Source organism: Brachypodium distachyon, chromosome 1 (assembly GCF_000005505.3).
Source record: "Brachypodium distachyon strain Bd21 chromosome 1, Brachypodium_distachyon_v3.0, whole genome shotgun sequence".
In the NCBI taxonomy this organism is placed as follows: Eukaryota; Viridiplantae; Streptophyta; class Magnoliopsida; order Poales; family Poaceae; genus Brachypodium; species Brachypodium distachyon.
This window is the reverse complement of record NC_016131.3, coordinates 14,846,666-14,871,011: the sequence shown is the minus strand read 5'-3', so window position 1 is coordinate 14,871,011 and position 24,346 is coordinate 14,846,666. Positions and strand designations below refer to the sequence as shown.

At 43.7% G+C, this 24,346-nt stretch overlaps 3 protein-coding genes across 6 annotated transcripts; all 3 read right to left on the bottom strand.

Moving 5' to 3' along the window:
- Nucleotides 1-522: 522 nt before the first annotated feature.
- LOC100845737 (MEIOTIC F-BOX protein MOF) lies at nucleotides 523-1,605 on the bottom strand. Its single transcript, XM_014896590.2, has 3 exons — nucleotides 1,239-1,605; nucleotides 1,017-1,172; nucleotides 523-934 (listed from the first exon to the last, which is right to left on the bottom strand). Exons 1-3 carry the CDS (start codon nucleotides 1,302-1,304, stop codon nucleotides 671-673), a joined length of 486 nt encoding a protein of 161 aa, XP_014752076.1. The 5' UTR covers nucleotides 1,305-1,605; the 3' UTR covers nucleotides 523-670.
- A 6,350-nt stretch (nucleotides 1,606-7,955) lies between these two features.
- LOC106865424 (MEIOTIC F-BOX protein MOF) lies at nucleotides 7,956-9,918 on the bottom strand. The gene is made up of 3 exons (XM_014896600.2): nucleotides 8,704-9,918; nucleotides 8,455-8,610; nucleotides 7,956-8,365 (listed from the first exon to the last, which is right to left on the bottom strand). Exons 1-3 carry the CDS (start codon nucleotides 9,616-9,618, stop codon nucleotides 8,105-8,107), a joined length of 1,332 nt encoding a protein of 443 aa, XP_014752086.1. The 5' UTR covers nucleotides 9,619-9,918; the 3' UTR covers nucleotides 7,956-8,104.
- A 451-nt stretch (nucleotides 9,919-10,369) lies between these two features.
- Nucleotides 10,370-23,768, bottom strand: LOC100843632 (DNA polymerase zeta catalytic subunit). Of its 4 annotated transcripts, none has more exons than XM_024457752.1 (23): nucleotides 23,561-23,768; nucleotides 23,377-23,459; nucleotides 22,163-22,220; nucleotides 21,572-21,621; nucleotides 21,400-21,506; nucleotides 20,582-20,624; nucleotides 20,369-20,437; nucleotides 20,043-20,174; nucleotides 19,759-19,930; nucleotides 19,593-19,684; nucleotides 19,088-19,513; nucleotides 17,696-18,623; nucleotides 16,527-16,769; nucleotides 16,124-16,455; nucleotides 15,712-15,857; nucleotides 14,329-14,905; nucleotides 13,981-14,127; nucleotides 12,976-13,251; nucleotides 12,564-12,671; nucleotides 12,107-12,312; nucleotides 11,726-12,029; nucleotides 10,948-11,619; nucleotides 10,370-10,701 (listed from the first exon to the last, which is right to left on the bottom strand). In XM_024457752.1, exons 1-23 carry the CDS (start codon nucleotides 23,688-23,690, stop codon nucleotides 10,528-10,530), a joined length of 5,475 nt encoding a protein of 1,824 aa, XP_024313520.1. In that variant the 5' UTR covers nucleotides 23,691-23,768; the 3' UTR covers nucleotides 10,370-10,527. The 4 variants fall into 4 exon arrangements, with proteins under 4 accessions (XP_024313520.1, XP_010234282.1, XP_024313521.1 ...); XM_010235980.3 differs by having other exon boundaries at nucleotides 16,124-16,425; nucleotides 23,561-23,767; XM_024457753.1 differs by lacking the exons at nucleotides 20,369-20,437; nucleotides 21,400-21,506; nucleotides 21,572-21,621; ... (1 more) ...; nucleotides 23,377-23,459; nucleotides 23,561-23,768 and having other exon boundaries at nucleotides 20,582-21,363.
- Nucleotides 23,769-24,346: the final 578 nt, after the last annotated feature.

Here is a 24,346-nt window from a genome sequence, read left to right as displayed (position 1 = left end):
GTTCATGGCACACTAAATTGGAAATGTTGTAACACCAAATCCATATATTGGACAAGAATGGTGGCCGTGTCAAAGTCCCTCTGGAGCAGCTTAGGGGCTCTTTTTCTTGCTGAAGTCCACCAATCCTCAGTACTCCTGAATGAGGCGTCAGGGATAGGGAAGGTGGCCTGGGACCAGGTCCGAAGACGGAGACAAACATGCTGCGAGAAGCGACAATGGGCAAACAGATGGGTACAATCTTCATATTCAGTTGTGCAAAGAGGACAAATGGGATTGTGAGGCCAGCGTCGGTGTTCCAGGTTGTCCGCCGTCAAGCAACCGTGGTGGACAGCAAGCCACATACAAAAATTACATTTTGTCAGGGCTTTGGGTTTCCAAATAGGGTTTGGCACATGCGAGGCGAGTGTTGGCTGCAAAGAGAAGCTGATATGCCGAGTTAACAGAGAAGACACCATTTGTCGTGAAGCGCCAAACAGCCTTGTCAAATTGTTAAACTAGAAATGTTGTAATACCAAATCCACATATTGGCAAAAGTATTTCTTTCAATATGCATTGCTAGTTCGAGACTACAAAGGGATGTAAATCAACATGCAGAGTAAAAAATAATACTCCAACATTATTTAGAATCAGAATTGAATAAGTTGGGAATGAATGGAAACTGGGAGTAACTCTAAACCAATTTTCCCCCTTTCTCCGTTCTATGAAATTGCATCGTCGTCAAGCCTGCCACATCACTCGCTTGGTTGACATGCCGCCACTGTGCCAGCGGCATTTCCTTGGAAACCTCCGATAGAAGTCGAAGGATTTGAGGCGCGTCGCCCTGACGGCTCTTGATCTCTATCAATTTCAGGTTCTTGCGTTGATGGAGAGTTGTAGTTCTTGAGCCACAGCGTTTGGAAGGTGTCCTCCTCCTCTTGGGTTTCGAGCCTAAAAACTACACACGAGCCAAACCTCCGTTAGTGTTAATTGGATTAAAACAAACATGAAATTGAAGGATGCTAGTCAGTGCATTGTACCTTGCATTGGTGCAATCGAAGTGTCTCCAAATCAGGGGTGTTTCGAAGGATACTAGTAAGCGCGTGGAAGTTGACTCCAACCTCACAATGGTCCAGAATCAAGGTTTTTAATTGATTCAGGGTTGGGAATTCTTGTGATTCCTCCTCTAGCAACACCTGAAACACCATATAGTAGTGTATAATCGATCGGAGAATGGAATTAATGGAGATGTATTTACGCACGGTGGTGGTGAAGCCAGAGAGATGGAGGCAGCCGACGTTGGGGAGCCGAGCGAGGAGGCGGCACATGGCCCCGAAGAACTCGAGCTTGTTCCTCTTCCGCTCTCGCTTGTTGAGCCAGAAATCGCTGTCCCAGTTGGTAATCCGGATCGAGGCCTCGGAGACCGATGGCAGCAGCGGCGCCTGGTACTCCGGGGCGGGGTCTCAAGCGCCCAGATGCCCGCCACAAATTAGGTCGAGCTGCAGGTACTCAAGGCAGGGCGCCGTGCGGATGAGGTCGGCGGCGACGATGTTTCCTCTGATGGGGAGGACGACAGCGAGCCACCTGAGGATGGGTGAGCCCTGTTATCAACGCGACAAGTAAGAACGAAAAACGAAAAAGAAATCACAGCACAAGGACACACAGATTTAACGTGAAAAACCCTCTCAAACAACGAGAGGGAAAAACCATGGGCGCCAGCCAGCGAAAACTTCACTATATGGGAGTGTTTACAACGCCAGGGAGATTTCACGAACTCAACTCGTGCGAACTCTGCCCAAAACGGCGGCATACAAGGGGTATATATAGCAGGAGCATTAGGGCAAGTCAGATCCGTAACGGACACACCCGAAGTTCCGGTTGGAGGCCGGAAGTTGGGCCGGAACTTCAGGTGCCTGGAATGGCCAGAAGTTCGGCCGGAACTTCCGGTCCCTAGGAATTTGGATCAGATTCCAACCAATTCCACCTTGAGACAAATTCCTCCTTATAGAAAATTCCTCCTTGTAGCATGAACAATAACAACTCCTGAAACAACAAAGAAAACACTTTCGACGCCAACAGCCACTAGGGGCTAAACAGTTATACCAACTAAGCTTGAGCATAGCTCAAACTTAGCAATAGGAACAGGCTTTGTCGTCATATCAGCAGGATTATCATGAGTGCTGATCTTGCATACCTTCAATTTACCTTGTGCAACAACGTCGCGAACAAAATGGTACTTGACATCAATGTGCTTGGTTCTCTCATGAAGCATCTGATTCTTAGTAAGGTAAATAGCATTTTGACTGTCACAAAACAGGTTAATGTAAGAAACATCTTGACAAAGCTCAGCATATAAACCCTTCAAACAAACAGATTCTTTGCAAACTTCAGCAATAGCCGTATATTCTGCTTCGGTTGTAGATTGATCAACAACTGGTTGCAGTGTTGCCTTCCAACTCACAGCACATCCACTTACCGTGAACACATAACCTGTGAGGGATCTCCTCTTATCCAAGTCGGCAGCAAAATCTGAATCCACATAGCCAGCGAGTCCCTCATCAGTCTTGCCAAACTTCAAGCAAGCATTAGATGTGCCACGGAGGTACCTGAAAATCCACTGAACAGCTTTCCAATGTTCTTTACCGGGATTAGCCATGTAACGACTGACCAAACTCATATCATATGATAAATTAGGACGTGAACAAACCATGGCATACATCAAGGAACCAACAGCACTAGAATAGGGAACTCGTGACATATACTCAATATCTTCATCAGAAGTACGACATTGCAATGCTGACAACTTGAAATGAGAAGCAATAGGAGTACTAACACACTTATGCATCATGCATATTAAAATGGTGAAGTACTTTCTCAATGTAACTTTGCTGACTAAGAAATAGCAACTTAGATTTTCTGTCCCTATTAATTTTCATACCTAGGATTTTTTTAGCAGCACCAAGATCCTTCATCTCAAATTCCTTCAAAGTAGTGATTACTTTCATGCTCTTGGCAGCAATTAACATATCATCAACATATAACAACAAGTATATGGGTGATCCATCAACAAATTTAATGTAGACACAACTGTCATACTGAGATCTACTAAAGCCACGTGAGATCATATATGAATCAAACCTTTTATACCACTGTCTAGGAGATTGCTTCAAACCATAAAGGGACTTCTTCAACTTACACACAAACTCCTCTTTACCAGGAACTATGAACCCTTCAGGTTGGTCCATGTATATTTCCTCCTCACGCTCTTCATGCAAAAATGCAGTCTTCACATCTAACTGCTCAAGCTCAAGATCATGCATAGCAACAATACCAAAGAAAGTACGGATGGAACTATGTTTTACCACTGGAGAGAACACATCATTGTAATCAATACCTGATATTTGACTGAAACCTTTTGCCACTAACCTTGCCTTAAACCTCGTAGGCTCATTGGGAGACAAACCCTCATTTCTCTTGAAAATCCACTTGTAGCGAACGGCCTTCTTTTGTTTAGGCAAGGGCACAACATCTCATGTGCCATTCTTCTCAAGAGATTGCATCTCCTCTTGCATTGCAGACAACCACTTCACACGGTCGCCGGAAACAACAGCTTCATTATATGTGGCCGGTTCACTATTATGCTCCACCTTTTCTGCACAACTCAAAGCATAATAAACAAGATCACACTCTTCAATCAAACGTGGGTGAGGACCTTTATTCCTCTTTGGACGGTCAGCTGCAATAGACCGCGTGGGTTGCTGCAAAACAGGTGATGAGGGTGGAACAATATCATCATTATTGTCATCATTGTTCCCATCATCATTACCATGATCAACCTGAGCATCATTGTTGTCAACAATTTCATCAACGTGCTTCACCTGCACTTTAAGTCTCTCCTCTTCAACGCGAGAGGCATCCGTGGACAATGTATCATGATACATAACTTTTTCATTAAAGACAACATTCCTGCTCAGCAAAATCTTTTTAGTTTTAGGATTCCACAACTTGAAAGCTTTAACTCCAGAACCATAGCCAAGAAAAATGCACTTAATAGCTCTAGGCTCTAGCTTTCCATTATCAACGTGAGCATAAGCGGTGCAACCGAAAACTCTCAACTGTGAATAATCAGCAGGTTTACCAGACCATACCTCAATGGGAGTTTTCTTGTCAAGTGGAATAGAAGGTGACCTGTTTATGAGGTAGCATGCGGTGGAAGCTGCCTCAGTCCAAAAATGCCTGCCCAAACCTGCATTGGACAGCATGCAACGGGCCCTAGATATGATGGTTCTGTTCATGCGCTCAGCCACGCCATTTTGCTGTGGAGTACGGGCAACCGTGTAGTGCCTAACAACACCATCGTTGCTGCAAAACTCCTCAAACTCATCAGAAATAAATTCACCACCATTATCAGTACGCAAAATTTTCACCTTCCTTTCAGTTTGCTTTTCTACCATAGCTTTCCACTTCTTGAACGCACCAAAAACATCAGACTTGTGTTTCAGAAAATAAAGCCAAACTTTTGTTGAGTAATCATCAATAATTGTAAGCATGTAATTAGCACCACCAATAGAAGTCTTACGAGAGAGTCCCCAAACATCAGCATGCACATAATCTAATATGCCTTTGGTGGTATGAACGGAAGAAACAAACTTAACCCTTTTGTGCTTACCATAAACGTAGTGCTCACAAAACTCAAATTTACTCAAGTTGCATCCATCGATGAGCTCTCTCTTGACCAATTCTGCCATCCCATGTCATATGCCCAAGACGCATATGCCACAGATTCGTTTTTGCACAATCATCAGAATCATTAGGTGTAACAGCAGCAGCAAAACCAGGCAAAGTGCTACCTCTAAGAACATATAATTTGGCAGAATTCATATCACCTATCATGTGAATGAGAGAACCTCTAGATACCTTCAGAAGTCTATGCCCACCGGCGTACTTGTACCCGTCACAGTCCATGGTATTCAGCGAGATCAAATTTCTTGTCATGCTTGATATGTGTTTCACCTCTTTCAACGTGCGTGTCATGCCATCATGGGTCTTGATCTGAACGGACCCAACGCCAACAATATGACAAGGATTGTCATTGCCCACACGCACAAAATCTCCAGTCTGCACAGACTCATAAGAGCTGAACCAATCCTTGTTACAACAAATATGAAAGGAACATGCTGTATCAAGAATCCATTCATCATCACGGGAAGCACAAGCAGCAAGAACAACAAGGCATTCACCCTCGGAGCTGTCGGTAGAAACGACAGCGGCCTTACCATTACCATCGGACTTGTCGTTCGGTTTGTAGGTACCGTTCCTTTTCTCTTTGTTCTGCAGTTTATAACAATCCTCAATAACATGATTATTTTTCTTACAACACCTGCAGAACTTATCTTTTCCTCAGGACTTTGAGCGAGCTTTTCCGTCCTGCCTCTTATCTCGGTTGCCATAGTTGTTGTTCCTCTGCTCGGTCCTGCCACGAACCTGCAGAGCCTCTGCCTTTGACGACGACCCATCGGTCTGCACCATAGACTTCATCTTTTCTTTCTGTCTAAGTGCTTCTAAAACTTCATTAAGGGTTAGAGAGTCATGGCTATAAAGAATTGAATCGCGGAAATTTGTATAGGAACTAGGCAACGAGCATAAGAGTAAGATGGCTAGATCCTCATCATCATACTTAACCTTCAAAACTTGCAAGTCAGAAACTATCTCTCGAAAAATAGTTATATGAGATATTACCGAACCACCTTCTTGCAGCTTATGGGTGAACAACTTCATCTTTACATGCATCTTACTGGTTAGATCTTTAGACATGCAGATCGATTCCAGTTTCAGCCACGGGGCTGCTGCGGATTTCTCCTCCAACACTTCCTGCAAAATATTATTGGATAGATGAAGTTGAATCAATGACAAAACCTTACGATCTTTGTGTTTCTCTTCGGCAGTCCACTCCTTTTCATCCTTCTTGCCGAAGGAATGAAGCGCTTCATCCAGATCTGAAGTTTGGGCGAGAATCGCCCGCATCTTCACTTGCCACAACGAGAATCGCGTGGTGTAGTCCAGCTGCGGCAGATCAAACTTCAAGGTAGACATGTCGCAAACCCTAGGCGGAACCTGGAGCTCTGATACCACTTGTTATGAACGCGACAAGCAAGAACGAAGAACGAAGAAGAAATCACAGCACAAGGACACACAGATTTAACGTGGAAAACCCTCTCAAACAACGAGGGAAAAACCACGGGCGCCAGCCAGCGAAAACTTCACTATATGGGAGAGTTTACAACGCCAGGGAGATTTCACGAACTCAACTCGTGCGAACTCTATCCAAAACAGCGGCATACAAGGGGTATATATAGCAGGAGCATTAGGGCAAGTCAGATCCGTAACTGACACACCTGAAGTTCCGGTTGGAGGCCGGAAGTTCCGCATATTCCTAAATATCCGGAAGTTCCGTAGCAAGTTCCGCAATTTCCTGAAAAGTAACAGAGAGCGACCGGAGGTTCGGCCAGAAGTTGGGCCGGAACTTCCGGCCCCTGGGAATTTGGATCAGATTCCAACAAGCCCATGGCGCGGAACGCGTAGCACGACCCGCAACGCTCCATGTGCAGGTCCTCGAGGGCCGGGCAACCCAAGCGGGGGTGCCCCGGGGACGAGACGGGCGATGGTATGGAGACCTCGACGAGACTGAGTTTTGTGAGGCGTGAGAGGAAGGATCGAGGCAATGGGGATGGGGAGGTGATCCATTGGATGGAGAGGTCGGGCGCGTGGATGGCGACGGTGGCGGGGGAGCAGGCGAGGCCGCGGCGGGCCCAGTGGTCGGTGGTGGCGTGGGTGTGGAGGCGGAAGGCGTCGAGGCAGCGGTGCTGGTACAGCGGCGATGACGGTGACAGGACCTGGTCAGCGAAGTCCTCGAAGCGGGCCCACTGCTGTTGCCGCCGGCTAAAGCCGCCGTGATTGGAGGAGGTGACGGCGGAGAAGTCGTGCTCGTCGACGTCGACGCAGGGCACGTCGCGCTAAAGGTGCCGCCAGCGCCAAGAGAGGGCGCTCGTCTGCACGGCCAGGCAGGACCCCATGCGCGAGAGGATCTCCAGCAGGAGGCAGTCCGGCAAGTCGCTCAGCCGGTCGCTATCGATGCGGCGGCTCCTGCCGGAGTCCATGGGGGGGGGCATCGGGTTGGTTGGTTGGTTGGTTACATAGCGAGGTTGGGACTGAGCCAGCGGCGGAGTTTGGGATCTAGTGGGCCGAGGTGCTAGGGTCACAGCGGCGGCGGCGGTCGTCAAAACCTAGCCGGAGCATTGGGAGAGAGAATGGTTCCGGGGTCGGTGGAACGGTGGCTGTAATTACATAGAAAAAACGGACGTGCGACGTGGATTGATGAGGAGGCGAGAAATCTTTTTTTTTTAGACTGCGTCAAGCTGTATGTTGTGCTGAATTGGTTGGTTACATGGCAAGGCTGGGAGTGAGGCAGCCATAGAGTTTTGGGAGACCTAGTCGGCCGAGAAGATGGGGTCGCGGCAGCGGCAAACATAGTTTTGTCCCAAATTTATTATGTTCTACACATTTGTGCATAAAGTTTCTTGACCTGCTGCCGATGTGCTGGCGTATTCCCTCAAAAATGTCTCACTGTGAACGTGATAGTTGCAATGTATTGTAGCCGGATATAGGGGCATCAGATGTGATAATTTGGTTTGAGGACTGAGTCAGGACTAAGGAGTAGTCTCAAGACTGGTTGGATTTGGATCGTGGTTGTAGGTGCGATTGTATGGTTATGTTAAATCTGAATACAGCATTCTAAATATACACTTGTACATCCTCAGGGCACCATAAACTTTTTTTTATCTTTTGGCAAGTTGTTAGATCTCTCATGGGGTTGTTTTAATTCTCCAGAGGCCTCATAAACCGACTGTGAATCCAACGGATGAACTGAGGAAGACATTGGCTGATAACACTTAACTGGAAATGTTGTAACACCTGATCCATATATTAACAGAAGTATGTCTTTCAACATGCATTGCTATTTGGAGACTACAAAGGGGATGTAAATCAACATAGAGTAAAAGTAACACTCCAACACTATTCAGAATCAGAATCGAATAAGTTGGGAACGATATGAAATTTGAAGTAACTCTCAACCAGTTTTGCCCAGGCCTACCTCGGTTCTATGAAATTGCATTGTCATCAAGCCCGCCACATCGCTCACTTTGTCGACCAGCCGCCACGGTGCCAGCGGCATTTCCTCAAAAACGTTCGTTAGAAGTCGAACGGTTCGAGGCTCGTCCTGACGGCTCTTGATCTCTATCAATTTCAGGTTCTTGCACTCATGAAGAGCTGCAGTTCTTGAACCACGGCGTTTGGAAGGTTTCCTCCTCTTCGGTATCGAGCCTATAAACTGTACTTGTCGACCCAAAGCTCCATACGTGTTAATGAGATTAAAACGAAAAAAAATGAAATTGAAGTATGCTAGTCAGTGTATTGTACCTTGCATTGGTGCAATCTCATTGTCTCCAGATTAGGGGTGTTCCGAAGGATCCTAGTAAGCGCATGGAAGCAGACACCAACCTCACAACGGTCAAGACGCAAGGTTTTCAATTGATTCAGTCTTGGGAATTCTTGGGATTCCTCCTCCAGCAACCCCTAGTACACCATATAGTAGTACATATGAAACAAAAATCTTCGGAACATCGAAATCGATTGGAGAATGAAATCAATGGAGATGCATTTACGCACGGTGGTGGCGAAGCCAGAGAGGTCGAGGTAGACGACGTTGGGGAGCCGAGCGAGGAGGCAGCGCATAGCCCCGAAGAACTCGAGCTTGTTCCTCTTCCGCTCTCTCTTGCTGGTTATCCGGATCGAGGCCTCGGAGACCGACGGCAGCAGCGGCGCCTGGCCCTCCGGGGCGGGGTCTCCGGCTCTCGAATCCCCGTCGCAGACTAGCTCCACGCGCAGGTACTCGAGGCGGGGGGCCGCGCGGATGAGGTCGGCGGCGACGAGGTGGCCGCCGATAGGGCGCACGACGGCGAGCCGCCTGAGGACCGGCGAGGCCATGGCGCGGAACCTGTGTCCCAGCCCGCATCGCTCCAGGTGCAGTTCCTCGAGGGCCGGGCAGCCCAGGAGTTGCCCTAAGTAGACCCCGAAGAGATGGAGTTTCGTGAGGCGTGACAATAGGGAGGAGGAAGATTGGGGTGGGGTGATCCAGCGGACGACGGAGGGGTCGGGCGCGTGGATGGCGACAGCGGCGGGGGAGCGGGCGAGGCCGCGGCGGACCCAGCGGTCGGTGGTGGCGTAGGCGTAGCAGGGGATCCGTCTGGTGATGTGCAGGCGGAAGGCGTCGAGCCGACGGTGCGGCGGCGGCGGCGAGAGGAGTTGGTCGGCGAAGTCCTCGAAGCGGGCCCAGTGCTGCTTGTGGCCGTTCCTGCCGTGATTGGAGGAGGAGACGGCGGAGAACTCGCGCTCGTCGACGTCGGCGCAGGGCACGTCGCGCCAGAGGTGGCGCCAGCGCCGGGAGAGGACGCTCGTCTGCACGGCCAGGCGCGACCCCACGCGCGAGAGGATTTCCAACAGGAGGCAGTCCGGCAGGTCGCTCAGCCGGTCGCTGTCGTCCTCGTCGACGTCGACGCGGCGGCGCTTGCGGGAGTTCTCCATGGGGATCGACGGATCGTGTTAGGTTTCAGAGTTTGAAGGCGGCTGGGTTTTGTACTGGAGTACTTTTTTTTTTCTTTTTTCTTTTTTGAACTGACTACGGAGCAGTACTACTCGTTTTGGGAAGGGTTGGAATTCTCTGCTGGGGCTGCGTTAAAGCTGTTTGTCATCTGTTTGTCATGTGCTCGATCCCTTCCTTCCTAAATATCTAAAACCACGTCTACATACGTACGAACCTAAACAAATCAGAGTCACTTATTTTCGCAAAAAGAAAGTACTGCTGTTCTCCGTTTCGGAATTGGATTGTTTGGTTACAAATTCAAGTTTTGTTCCTGAATATAAGAAGATCCAGCTTTCACGTAAGCCAAGTTTGACCAGTTTATAGAACAATGTTCCAACTTGTAGCGTATCAATAATATACTACGAAATTCCACTATAAAAATACATATATCATGATAGATTTAATAAGACTAACTTAAAGTCGCAGATGTTGGTAGATTTTGTTATAAACTTCATCAACTTTTAAGAAGTTTTAACTTAGAACAAAACTAGTACTCCCTTCGATCCAAAATAAATGTCGCAGTTTTGAATTAGGCTTGAACTATGCTTTGTTCAAGACTGACACTTATTTTGGATCGGTCTTACATTTAAAAACAAATGGAGTGTTATGTAATCCATATTCATTCTTATTTGAATGCAACAAGTGATGCACTTCAAAGATGACAGCGCCACCACGAGTCTTTTATAAGAAAAATAAAGATAAAGATTATTTTATATTATATACTTGGCATTCTTGCTTTGACACATCAGTACAAGTACATACAAACAAGTTTACAGATTTACAGTCTGATTGTACATTTTACGGATGTACAATATACATGAATAAATGATATGTACAACAAAGATACAAATTCAAAATAGCTCTGCACAGCAGAATGGATAGTACCCAGCTTCTCCTGCGGATTCTGAGACAACTCTTAACTCTCTCTGAATCTTCCTACGCTCATAGAATACCGGGCATGCAAGCGAAACACACTTGACCCCACTTTCAACAATCCAGTCTGCACCGCCGCAGTGACCACATATCTGTACAATATTCAAATATTAGCTGTCAGCTCATCTCAAAACAACTTATCTCAAGGTTATCAATTTCAGAAACAAAAAATATTAAACTCAAAGACTAGAATTTCAGGATTTCTGATGCCTAAATCAGGTTAAGAATGTTGGTATTTCATGCAATGATTCCATTCCCCAATGTAGAATTCAGGAAATGTTTTATGTAAACACAAATTTAGAAGCAACCTACAAAAGTATCCATGTAAAAAAACTTACAGCAGCAAGATGTTGGATTTCTCGCTCCAATTTTGAAGTTCTGCCAGCAACTACTGTGGCAACAACAGCTTCATTTTTCAAACAGTTGTTGCAAAAGGTGTCTGATCCTTGAATTATATCACCGCAAACTGTACAGTGGCTTGACATGTAGTAGGTATCTATCCTGCCTCCTTTGGCAGGCGCTTTCTTATTCAATCCTAATCGGATGAAACTGCCATCACGAGAAAATGCACTGTGACCAGAAGCAGACTGGCGTTTAGCGAGTGTTGGCCGTATGGGACGAGGCATCTCAGTAAACCACTTATTCAGGTCAGCACCAAGGAGTCCAAAGACACGTTGTAGCGCAGGGATGATCTGTTTGGTTATGTAATATAGATCATTTAGTCTATAAGGGGATCCAACTTCTAGCAGGCCATAAGGATCAATAACCATATCAACGAGACGAGCGCCTGGTTCCCCATGGATAACAACATACGGCACTCTCTCTCCGTAACGTGGTTCTGCCCTAGGATCAGACAGCATTGCTTTTGTTGCAACAATTGCTGCAGGTGGCAGGGTGGAAGCCCTTGAACTGTAGGTACCTAGACGAACCTCCTTTGCAAAAATGAAGTCTTGAATCAAAACTTTTCCTGATAATATACGTGTCCATTGACGCTCCAAATATGATTTAACCTGCACAATAAGAGACCATCAAGCTATAGGCGACACTGATACAGGGTAGAGTGATAATGCAAAGAGAATCATCCCCGTAAAGTCCAGGAGATGCAACATGCCTTACTTTGACTAAGTCCTGCTCTTCAAACATTATTCTAAGAGACCGTTCTAAAATCTTTGCAACTGCTGGGCATGTATCTCTCCGAACAGTCTCAATCCCTTTTGCATCAAAGATTGGCTCATTCTGTTCAGGACTTTCATAGCTATAGCCAACATATCTCTTCTTTGTAAGAAGAAAGCAAGGATGATACACTTTCTCAAACTTTAATGTGACTGGATCAGGATTTATCGCAGTTATTAAAGAGGCAATCTCCTTCCCTATTCTGAATGCTTCTTCCCTGGAACGCCCTTTTAGAAGAACAAACATACTGCAGCAGAAACAATTGGCTTTGTACAGTATTGCATTATCATTCAAAGAAAAATATCACGAGATACACAAAAATACCTGTCAGTATCACCATATACAACCTTAGCATCCCACAAAGGATGCTGGTTGACAAATGATATTGCTGTCTCAAGCGTTCTACGACCACATTGAACAATGCTGTCTGCAAGCTCTGCACACGGCATACGGCCACTGAACCCAGCAGCTGTGTAACCATATGTTACATTAGCTATTAGCTTCAGAGCAAGTTGCCGTGCATTGAGTATCTGGAAAATAGATAAATTATTCATTACATAACATCAAAAAGGCAAAAAGGAAAGTCTATTTCCCTACAAAGAGGAACATTTCAAAAGGGAGGGTAAAACAAGGGAACTGAAGAGACTACTGCGCCATAAAATATATGTGTGTATTAACTCATGTTTGGAGTAAATTTCTACATATCATACAGAAACACAAAACCCAATGAATTTAGGGCCTTCTGTAAAATGTTCACAGATGGTTTAGAAGAAGTAAATACCTTCTGCAGAACCTTCTGAGATGGAGAAAGCTTTTTCATTGCTTGCTTAACCATAATTCTTGTTGACAGTATCTCCTCCAGAAGGCGAGGTACTACACCTTTCCTGATCTGCAGAATGCCATAAAAAAATGTGCTCAAATGTTCAGTCTGGTGCTCATTGCCCAGGCCATACAATTGGAAGGTGCACAGAAAAATAGACGATGGTGCCTGGATGGATTGAAAATGCAGCACTAAGCCATGTTTTCATCTATCAACCATAGTGGCATTCATCTGCATGGTGTAACAACTACATATGGGAGGTATATTGCCAGTCAATTGGTGGTACTTAATAGAGAACCAATAGAAGAAGAAAAATAGAAGTGGGCAAGATACAAGAAAACCTGCAATGCTTTAGAGCAAACAAGATAATTACCTCGGGTTGCACATATAGGACCCCATTTGGAGTAAGGAGCAGCTGATTTTTCAGATCAACAATTGTATGTGGATCCGCTGAATATGTGCTGACACCGAGTACATTGGACTTAGACGGGAAAACTTTACCCAAGCATGTAGAATAACATAGGTTATATGCTATTATCATGGAAGGATAAAGGGATTGAAAATCCAATACAAGAACTGGGTCAGAGTAGAAAGCTGATTCAGGTTCCATTACAAGTGGCAGGCATTCCATGGCTGGCTGAGAAGCAACCTGCGAAGTAGCATTGGAAATAGTTAAAATGCTGGCACAGTACTGGAATCTATATTTTAGGTTACAATATACAAAACATTTTAGCAGCGATCCAAAGGTCGGACAACTATGCCACACAAGGCGCTTCGCATCAAGGGGCAGCAGCAAATTTTGGTAACGCTAGGACCTCCAGAGAACTACGGTGGCTAGGCAGGTGACTAAGTTAGGTACAGAATGGCAGAGACGCATGTGCCCCCAAATCCCACTATCCCACTAGATTGAGGGTTAGGATCCGCACGGCGTCTGCCATCTTGCTTCTGCATCACGCTGTCGATTCCCCAAAAATCTCACTTGACCGAGAGTTAGGGCTACTAGAAAATATATCTCTTTCTAGTTCACGTGAAGCTGTATATCTAAAACCCAGAAAGTTTTATTATCTGATTTCTTAAAAGAACAGTCCCCATCTAATCTTAAGCCTGTCACAGATACATGTCCTTTAATTTGGATATTTACACATCATGCAACTTCTTTGATCCCCTCCGACAAAATGATCATCATCACCTCTTTGGCACAAAGAGCCGATGTAAATCGCTAGTCAGTAGGATAGCCAAATCACAAGAACTGACATTCTTGCATTTATGTCCCAGAATTGATGGTACTAGGCAAAGGCTACAGAGCAACTATAGAATATAAGTATATAACTAAGCAGAAATCAATAAAATATATTTATTAGGGGGCAAACAATTGCACCTGTTGATTTCCTGGGGAAATTGCAAGGTAGTTCTGTGTATGAGCCAATCTTAAGAGCATAGACTCAACACGAAACTGAGACCCTCGTGAAAGAACAGAGAAGAAGTCAATACCAAACACACGAGCAAGTTCAGATGTCCTATTGATCTGCATGGAATAGTCAGGTAAGAATTAGAGCAAACTTCTGTGATACATTGTGCCTAAACTTGTAATGCTAAGAGGTCATAAAACCAAAAGCACAGCTAATCCAGCTTATAAAATATCTCAGAGCAAAAAAAAAGGAAGAACACAAGTAACCATATGCTGATGATGTACTAGCAAGAACGAAATGGAGGAAATTCCATTTACCAGATCAAGTTTATTTATTATTTCAAGATTAAGCATAGCTCTGCTGCTAGCATATTGTATGCATCTGTGTCTTCCTCGTCCAGGACCTGTTGCAAACCATCGTTTCAATATCTTGGTCGGTACTAGTGGTACCTTTCGCCTCAGGACTTCATCAGCCACAGCTTCAAGTGAGTAAATATTAAGCTTAACTTCTGCACGCATGAGACGCCATAAGTTTAGAACGATTCTTCCACCAACATGTACACCACTAACATGAGTATGACTCCAAGCATTCTCATTGACGTCAGCAATAACATCATCAGCAGAAGATGCTTCAGGAAGCCCCTGACTAGACTCATGGGCTAGATCCCTAGGTGGATGTTTTGACTCATGTGGTAGCGTCCTTGAGATTCTTCTCAGTAAGCCTACACCCAGATGAGCTGCTCTTTCAGCAAGAAATCCTAAAGATTCTAACTGAATCTCCCATCCAACTAGGATATCTGGATCAATTGAACATATTACATCAATAAGATGCTTCAAAAGGCCCTTCTCTTCAGGGAAGACATCTACAGTGCAACCAGCAATTCCATCAAGGTTTCTGCAGGTACAAGAAAAAGGGCATTAAAGATTTCTCAGCCAAACAAGCTAAGGAAAAGGACATTAATAGCATACACGCTTCAGAAAAGAACCACCTTAGCTAAAAAGAAGTGATTACATGAAGGCACGCCTCTAGAACAGTAAAATCTAAAGCATGAAGTTTACAACCCAGAACATGAATGAATAAAAGAAATCAAAATGATGTGCTTCATGTTTAGAAGCATGGGAGAAGATGAAAAGAACAGGAAATACAATTAGCCATTTAAGCCGGCTCTCTTTCTAATTGTATCTATCAAGTCCTTAATAGACCAAATCAGTAAGTTAGCATCCACATCATACTACCGTCAATATGACATCTGTTTCTACTGTCACCATCGTAGTCTGTCAAGATGCCATGGCGCCATGCCAAGCCCACTCTTCCACGATGCTATATGCGGCAGGATTGACATGGCACAATAACTTCTTTTTTTGAGAATCAACTGCTTATATTAAATCAGCAAACATTATTACAATCCTTGCCTAGCAAGTTGACTGGCACAAGGACTAAGATTGTAAAAGAAGTGGTGAAACTGGCAAACAGAATTGCTGATTTGAGCAGTTAACTTACTGATCTGGACTTCTACGGGCTAGATTGATACAATAAAATTGATAGTAAAGGGTGTTGATTGACACTAGAGAACAATAAGGAGAGCTACTTGAATGTGTTTTTTTAATAGGGGATGCTTAGTGCTAGTACCCCAATTTGAAATCGAAATGGAAAAAGAAACCAACAAATGATTGAAATATCGAAAGATGTCAAACAGCCACCTCCTATGTGTATTTTCATTGTTTCCACGTATAAGTACACGAACTTCAACTGTACTGTCAGCATCATCCTCAACAGCCAGAGACACAACATTGATGGCATCAAGCCGTGGATCAGGACGCAGCTCCCCTCTGCTTTCTGTAAATACCTGTTGAGTAGTGGAAAGAAATATCAACAGGTAATTCTATCTTGCCTGGTATCCCAAACTTCTGAAGACTTATGTTTCGCAATTTGGTCAGTAAGTCCTTTTCAAAAAAAAAAAATTGGTCAGTAATTGTTAGCAAATCAGAACTGTCTGAGAATTCTTGTTGATCGCACAAGATAGATTCTCTAAGAAGAACGAATTATAACCGCGCTTCATAGGAAAAATGAAAAAAATGTTTTATCGGCAAAAAAAAAGGTATGTTGTACCACCTCTATGCTAAGTATAGTCAGTTGTTGTCCACCACCAGTACTAGCAGGGTCACGAAATCCAATTTGACTGAGAGGTGTTAGCTTATCTTTTTCAGCTTCAGCTGAGATCTGGGAGAAGTCATGCCACTCATCCACCTGTTTACTTTCTTTGCTGGAAAGATCCGGCTTCATCGTAACTGTATCAACAGCAAACTTTGGTGCTCTATGTTCTGAAGCAGATCTGGGTACAGGAGAACTGGCCATCAAAGGAAGAGCTTCCGCATGTGGTGAAAAAGTAGGAATATGTTCCATTTCATCATCACCTGCAAGATTGTCGCAATAGTTGGAGTGGCCTAAAATAATAGTCTGTAAGGGACCCAAATAACTGAATGGGAATTAATTTGTGCAGGAAAAGTGATTATACCAGAGAAAGTACTGGAAAATGTTTGTTGGGGTAGCCACTGGTCCACAGCTACTGCAGATGGCGGCGAGAATGCATGTGTTAGCAAATATAGGGCTGATCCATCATTTTGGAAATGAGTTGGAACACCCAATGCATCATTTGTGAATTCACTATTTTCCATATACTGAAATGATCCATTCTGGTTATTCTCTTCAGCAGTCTGATTGAAAAATGGAAGGGGATCAACCGATCCAAGTTTAGCAGCTGAAAAATAGGAGAGAATATGTATAATATGAGGCGACTACTAGCAAATTCAAGAAACATTATGTTGTGGCATAAGAACATGGCACCCTTGGTCAGGTAGCACAATTATAAACAGACCTGCAGATTGTTGCATAAAGAACTGAATGAACTACTGAAGCAGTAGGACTAGTTGCTGACAAGCTAATGTGTCATTTGATTCGGTTGCGGGTCTAAACTGTACCGGGGAAGGGTGGGTAGTCAGTTCTGAACAAGTACTTGCACAAGCGGAAAAAAACAATGAGAAAATCCAATATATAATCATACCATAGACATCATTATTCTAACATAATTATTTCAATAAATTAGATGGTAACTAGAAGTCTAGAGAGCATCAACACTCTCGCTGGCACCGATACAGATACGTGTATTGGCATCAGACGGATACGGACACGGGGATACATCATTTTTCCAAAATGAGGATACGCGAATACGTTTGAGTAATTTTAAAAAAAATCAATATGAACATGAAGTTGTGAAATGATCAAATGAAGTTCAAGTTCAGCAATGCATACAAGCACAACATAGCAAAGTAGCAAACACAAACAGCAGGTCTACCGAAGTACATAACTACTTATTTATATCATTATACAACATATCAAATTTAATTAAGTTTCAGCTGGGCCGTATCCTTAAAGACTCCCAGATGTATCCACCGAGTTTCCATCTTTAAAATCTTTATTTTTTTTCGTTTATTCCACCGGTACTCCAGGGATACGTATCTATCGGATACGCATCGGACACCGGTACGCGCACAAAGTGAAGAATCGGTGAGTCAACACTAACACAACAATTTCTAGAAATTAGATGAGAACACCATATCAGCATAACTGTAAATAAAGTAAATTGTATGCACCATGTTAAAAATGAAGACTCCCTATGAAACTTACATTCGGGATGTTCGATGCCCACTGAAGAACTCTCCAAACCAGAGCAAACTTGATTCTTCAATGGAGGCTTCTGTGCAAAGGTCATCTGTACATATTCACCGCCAGAATTATACATTTCCGAATTTGAAAAATCACTGGTGAAATCATGCAATTCTAATCCTCCAGAGTTCACGATTACACTCTCTTTACTGATGATGCATGCTGCAGCTCCAGAACAACCGAACTCCAATGGTTCAGGATGAAAAGATCTCCTCCTCCTTGTTCTCCTCATTAAATCCCTCACAGAATGACAGTCATGTTCACCTATGGAACTAGAAGATTCCTTGTCTGTGGTATCATGAGAGTTCTTCTCAGTTTCACTCTTGTAAGAACTGGTGTCCCTCTGACTTGGCATTGCCCTGCCTGAAGAAGTTTTAACATGACCATCAGCAGTTCCGTGTGATCGCTTTTTAGTAGAAAGAGGTAAAGAACCCCATATAGGTTCAGTTTCACCATGCTTACTGGCTGACTTCGAATTATTTTGACTAGATGAGTGACTAGATGTTCCTATTTTCCTTCTAGTGATTTTACCCTTGTCATATTCTTGTGGGTCTTTCTGATTCTCATCACAAGATCCATCAACCTGAGGAATAGTATTGTTCACTGAAGTACTATCATCAAGCATTGAAGAACTATGGTTAGAAGTCTGAGCATTCAGTTCTTCTGTCCCAGTCACTGGTTCAACTGAATCAAGAATATCCTGGCACTCCTGCTGAGAAGCACTATCAAAATCCAGGTGAGCAGACTCTAAAGCAACTTCAATGGACTTCTTTGAAAAGAAAGGGCTCAGAATGGGTTCATTGATCAATTCATCATCAGTTGTTGGCTCCTCTGCAGCCTGCGAGGAGGCCATCCAGCTTAAAAGTCCAAGTGCTTCAGCATCCAAATGCTACAATAAGAACGATTCCCAAGGAGACGTATCAGGAATAAGTAATAAAACATACGAATAAAAAAGTCATTGGCCAGTCAACCATCCACTACCGGAAATGACTGTCAGAATAAAAAAGTGACTATGGACTGGCATATTGTCTAGCCTCTAAAGTAAATATGTCATTTCAGACCTAGTTTCATTTTACACCATCTCGAATGTGAATGTGTGGTTTTTGTTTGCTGTGGATAAGGTGCTTCTCAGGCATTTTCTGGGGCCAGCAACAGCATCAGTTACCAATATCCAGCAAAAACATATTGCAGTTCTTCACCTTACAACCATTTTAGGTACATTTTGTCGGGTAGGAAAACTTGTTCAACATAGTTTGTTAATTGTTTCTCTTGGCTTAAACTGCAAACTGACCGAATAAATATGCATATAACTTAAATCAAACCATAACCAGATAACTAAGATCTGACAGCAACCTTTTCATGTTCATCAAATAATTGAGATGTTCTTTGAGCAACAGATGACACAGGATAGTGAGTGTTTCTCTCAGGAGATGCAGCCTGAACATTTTGTTTTGTTGACTCTAAGCACACAGAACTTGCATTTTGGTCCTCCTTTTGGGTGCCCGCAGGATTATCACTACCAGTATTATCACAGTAATCACCTTGTGAGAATGTGATAGTCCCAATAATATCAGTCAATGATTTAAAACACTTCTCTAGCTTTTCAGGGTCTTCAATGGCAGAGACTTTCTGATGGGACCCCTCCTCTTTTGGATCCAACATAGAAAGAGCACTCTCGTACTTGATACCGTGAAGAAAACTTTTGAGAACAACATCCCGCAGTGGTCTACCGATATCAGCAGGCTTTGCCTCCTCCAGTAACCTTAAGTGCTCAAGTTCCTGCACAAAGCAGATAAAAGAGGTTTAGCAATTAGCAACATTCTGCAGCATATGTGCACATACAGAGCAGGAAAGATACCTCCCAAATTGCTAAAAGTGACTGAACCATTTTTGTATCTGTCGTTGTTTGTGAAAGGGGAGTGTACATCTTATGCTTCTCATTTATGATACCTGTAAGTGAAATCAAAATTTGTAGCACAATTCATGGATATACCAAACAACAGATTAGAATATGCCGAACAGACCTTCTACTACAGAGTCAGCTTCAAGCATCAAAGAAGTATGTCTTCTGATGAAGTTTGGATTGGATCCTTCCATGGAATGTGAAGTAGAAAAACTGCCCAGTATTAAAGCAGGCGGCACTGCTGACGATATCCAGATCATTGGATTCTTCATTGCAGCAGCACCTGGATGTGGCTATCATTTTTAAGAGAAAGGTAGAGCTTTTTTAGAAGCGACCCCAAAACAAATTAACGTAGATTCAAATGACAATCATTCAATATAGACATGAAAAATCCATAGAACATGCCTTGTGCTCTGATTCGACAGAAGAATCCACCTTCCTATGTAGAGTATTAGGATGAAAATCATCTGGCAATGGAGGGCGGAACTTGAAGTCTGTGACATGTACATGGCCCATTCCATACAAGTTATAGTCGACCTAAAACGTACACTCAACAGAAATTATCATCTCAAGTCACTCAAAATATATATCACATATGTATCAACAAAATTGGCACATCACATCTGTAATACTGTAATGAGATTTTATGCTTGTGCGGGAGAAGGGAAATGGTAATGTTCTGGCAATTTACAGGATCTACGGAAACAGAAAAAAAAAAGCATTGCTCGCACCAAAAAGTGAAGAAGATATGGAATGTGGGATTCATAAGGCTGGAATACTCTATTAAGAACAGCACCGTCCTGAAACCCAAAAGCTCGGAATAAGTACCGGTGAACAATAAGTCTAAAACTTGACACAAAAGAGATTCCTCTTTCCAGAAAAATAGTAATGCACCCATCTATATGGAAATACTAAGGTCACAATTGAAGAAGGGGGCATCTTACCAATAGATGGGTAGCAGCACGAGAAACCTCGTGAGGATAATATCTTTAGATTAAATCAAGGCACGCAGTTGCATGGAAAAGCCTCAGAGGGAAACAAAATGCAGGCATACAGTTGTTAAAGAAGACGAGCCAGCCTGATGAAAGAACATACTGCCTCCGTCCAGGTTTATAAGGCTTGCGCCTGCGTGGGTTCCTACATCACCAATTTAACTAGAGAAGTCTATTTTCAACCCTAACCTCGTAGAGGAAGTCTGACATGAACCTTGACTTCTTAATCCATGAAATCGGAACCCTGATCTTGTTAATCCTGGTCAATTCTAACCTTAAAGCTGTTTGGCGCACCATAAAAACGACGATTCCGCCTGGATTTCTCATTACTCTCGCTGATAATTCGCTTCCTGATCTCAATCGGAGTCTAATCGGAAGATGAGTACGCTGTGATGTATGGGTCCTCGTTGTCATCTCTAGATCGCACTTCATTGCCATGCGGGCCCTCACGCACTGCACCAGCGCTCATTGTTGCGCAGGCAGGCGCCCTCACGGATAGTATACTTATTGTGCCATATAATACATATTTAGTTGATCAAATTGATGATCTAGAAATAGGCGCAGGCCTTATAAACCTGGACAGATCGATTGTGCACCTGACATCCCTACAGCATTGTCAGATCAATTGTTACCAAATGATTTCTACGACAACATTTGGTTAAACATAAGATGTTTTCAGTTGGATGCAAGATGAACAAAAATACTAAAAAAGATTCCTATGACAACATTTTGTTCAAGACGATCCATAGAAATGATTAAACTGTGGATACAGGTAGATCTTCACAAAAATTTCCTCGCAAGAATGATAGCCATACAACTTCTTTGCTCGAACAAGGCTACATCCATGGATATGCTTCCTTTTTGCTGGCCCACGGACCTGCAAGGAAAACGATGATACTCACAAAAAGAGAAAAAATACCATACCAAATAAATGGACTCTACCTGCAAAGCTTTCTCAAGATCACTCAATAGACCAGTCATACATGAATTCCCTAGAGAACAGAGAGAAGAGGCATATTAATTTCTCCTGAACATTGAAGTGCTTAAGGAACAGCGCATCAGAGAGTAGCACGAAAAACATTAAATATGGAGCAAGGTATTTGATTGGAGGAAAAGTAAGACCATTTGATTGCTAGGCAAAACTGCCTTTCTGGCCAGAAAACAGACTAAAGGGTGCTTAACTCTACCAGGTCACGTCCAGATCAAGGGTTCATCCTATCATTCATGTTATCTATATATGTTGCAAAAGCAAAGAAGAGCAAGCTTTGTACATGTGATAATTTTAACAACACATCATGTTCATTACTCATAAAAAAAGGTAGTAACTGTGGTCTGCGACTACAATATGAAGTAATTTACAAAATTCATGAGATAAGCAGTAAGAATCTACTTGTAAGAAGTTGAATGCTGATGATATGAAATACAAAGTTACAAACACCATGCAGAAGAAGATAATGATACATAAAACAATGGCAAAAGGAACAGTAATTCAGCAATTGTATCAGTAGTTCATATTTAAGGAGCGAAAATCACCTCTTTCAATATTATGAAGCAGCTCCTCTGGGTAAGGTACATACAAGTATGGCAGGGCCTAAATACCAAAATGAGATTGGAACCTTCAGACTGACTATGACATTTACAAATTGAAACAATCATGGATTAATTGATGGACCAATCCTGGGTGAAAAAGAGTTGACCGAGAAATGAATAAAATGAAGTAGGAGGTTTACTTGTTCATTACATGCAACCAGAATATAACAGAGACAAGTAATATGTAATCATCTGTTGTTTATCAATTGTTGCATATGATACAACAAACATCAGTTCAGCCTGAACTTCAGTGGGTTTTTTTTTTTTGTGAGGAACCGGCAGGAGCACTGTCTTTCAATTTAGAAGAAATAGTGTGTGATATGCCGTGAAGGCTAGGGAACAAAAGTAGCCACCTGAACTTCAGTTCATCCATGATAACGACAGGTTTCAAGGGCCGGAAACATGTGTAGTGAGATGAAATTCACAAGCTTAACTAGCGTCCCAACTCTCAAGTCCCAACAACAGCAAAAATGTTACAGCCCGTTTGGCACCCATCATTTGGGGCTAGAATTGTGGAATTCATTTTGAATTCTAGAAACTAACTTGTTTGGTTGGCACGGAATTGGCTACATGAATTCAATTTGCAATTCCATGGAATCACACTACAACTAATCTCAATTCCTCTCTAAAAGCCATCATTTCTCTAGAATTGTCTCTACAAATCCATGTGGTAGACAAACATGATTTTTGAACCCGGAATTCAAATTCAACCAAATGAAATCCTATCGAAAACAAATGAAATGAAAGGAGGGTTGCCAAACGAGCTTTACAGAATTTCCAATTGGACTACTAATACAAGTAAAAGGGGCAGCACTAGTAAGAATAGCGTTCAGTTATTATATTAACAAAAATGGCAGGCTGTGCAATGCGTACAAGTATATGCAGAATCGCTACAAAAGAAAATTGACAAGTCCAACGAACTTGAACTACCGATCAGACCTGCAACACAGCCCTGGTTGCCACCAGTGTACTTTAAAAACTGGCATGCTAAATCAGTGCACAACCAATCAGTGCACACCCTTCGAACGCCAGAATACTCCATCTACATCCAACAGTGGAAGCATCCAGGTGCTGAATGCAAACGTGGTACACGGTACAAACATGGCGTTGATGTGAAAAACGGTGAGGCTACTACAGGCAGAGAAGCGGCTACCGACCTGGTGGACGTGGAGGCAAGTCTTCTGCCCTGCGGGGGTGGAGCCGTAGATCCTGATCACCGGCACCTCCTCCACCTCCTCGCCTGCAGGAGAACTCGTTACCGCAGAGCAGCAGCGCAAGGAAGAGCGAGTGCTATGCTGGGGCAGGAGGAGAAGAAGGGGGGGAAGGGAAAGGGGAACGTACAGTGGAAGGGGCTGTAAGTGAAGTCGAAGCCGGGGAGCGGCGGCGCCATGTAGTAGTCGAGCGAGACGATGCGGACGCTGAGGACCTGCGACGGGGTCCCCGCCGGCGAGGACGAGGAGGAAGGGGACATGGTCGCCGGCGCGGAGGACGCAGCAGCAGCGGGCGGGGGGGTTCTCTTTTGGGGGGCGGTGTGGCCTGCAGTTATTGTTACCGGGCTCCTTCCAGAGCACGCTGCTCTCTGCTTCGTTTGACTGCGTCCCAAATCGCCAGTGCTAGTTGGGCCTTTCTATGGACCATGGCTCATTGAGTCTACTCGCTAAACTTTGGGCCCAACAGTTCTCGCTAAACTTTGGGCCCGGCAGGTTCATGGGATGATGTAATTGGAATCTGTAGGCGTAGGCGCGTAGCCCATTCTGAGAATGCGTTTTTTTACAGTGATTCAGAGAATGTGTTTGTGCGCTACTGTACTTGGAAAAGAATAAGTTTCCTTGGAGTGCACTTTTCTTGTAAGAATAAGACCATAGTCTCATGAAGCAACACTTTGTAAAGGATATAGTCATGGCAGTCCACAAGAGAACCTCCCTTATTTCACAGTATACATGAATCATTGTCGAAATTATTTCGGTCTTGATCGAACACACTTCGAATAGTTTTTTTAAGCTCAGTTCGAATTATTTTTCTTTTAGTTTGAACTCAGTTCGAATAGTTTTGGATAGAACACGTCAGCGAAATTTCTCTCTTTCTCCCCATGTCGTCTCAACGGTGATGTGGATACTCGCCCGTCTC

Coding starts and splice junctions, on each gene's coding strand:
- LOC100845737 (XM_014896590.2), bottom strand. CDS start 1,304: ATGTGCCGCCTCCTCGCTCGGCTCCCCAACGTCGGCTGCCTCCATCTC. Junction 1,173..1,238: donor TCTCTGGCTTCACCACCACC/GTGCGTAAATAC, acceptor ATGGTGTTTCAG/GTGTTGCTAGAGGAGGAATC. Junction 935..1,016: donor TTCGATTGCACCAATGCAAG/GTACAATGCACT, acceptor GCTCGTGTGTAG/TTTTTAGGCTCGAAACCCAA.
- LOC106865424 (XM_014896600.2), bottom strand. CDS start 9,618: ATGGAGAACTCCCGCAAGCGCCGCCGCGTCGACGTCGACGAGGACGAC. Junction 8,611..8,703: donor TCTCTGGCTTCGCCACCACC/GTGCGTAAATGC, acceptor ATGGTGTACTAG/GGGTTGCTGGAGGAGGAATC. Junction 8,366..8,454: donor TGAGATTGCACCAATGCAAG/GTACAATACACT, acceptor CGACAAGTACAG/TTTATAGGCTCGATACCGAA.
- LOC100843632 (XM_024457752.1), bottom strand. CDS start 23,690: ATGTCCCCTTCCTCCTCGTCCTCGCCGGCGGGGACCCCGTCGCAGGTC. Junction 12,313..12,563: donor CTCAGAAGGTTCTGCAGAAG/GTATTTACTTCT, acceptor TCTATTTTCCAG/ATACTCAATGCACGGCAACT. Junction 11,620..11,725: donor AAGAGCAGGACTTAGTCAAA/GTAAGGCATGTT, acceptor CTTATTGTGCAG/GTTAAATCATATTTGGAGCG.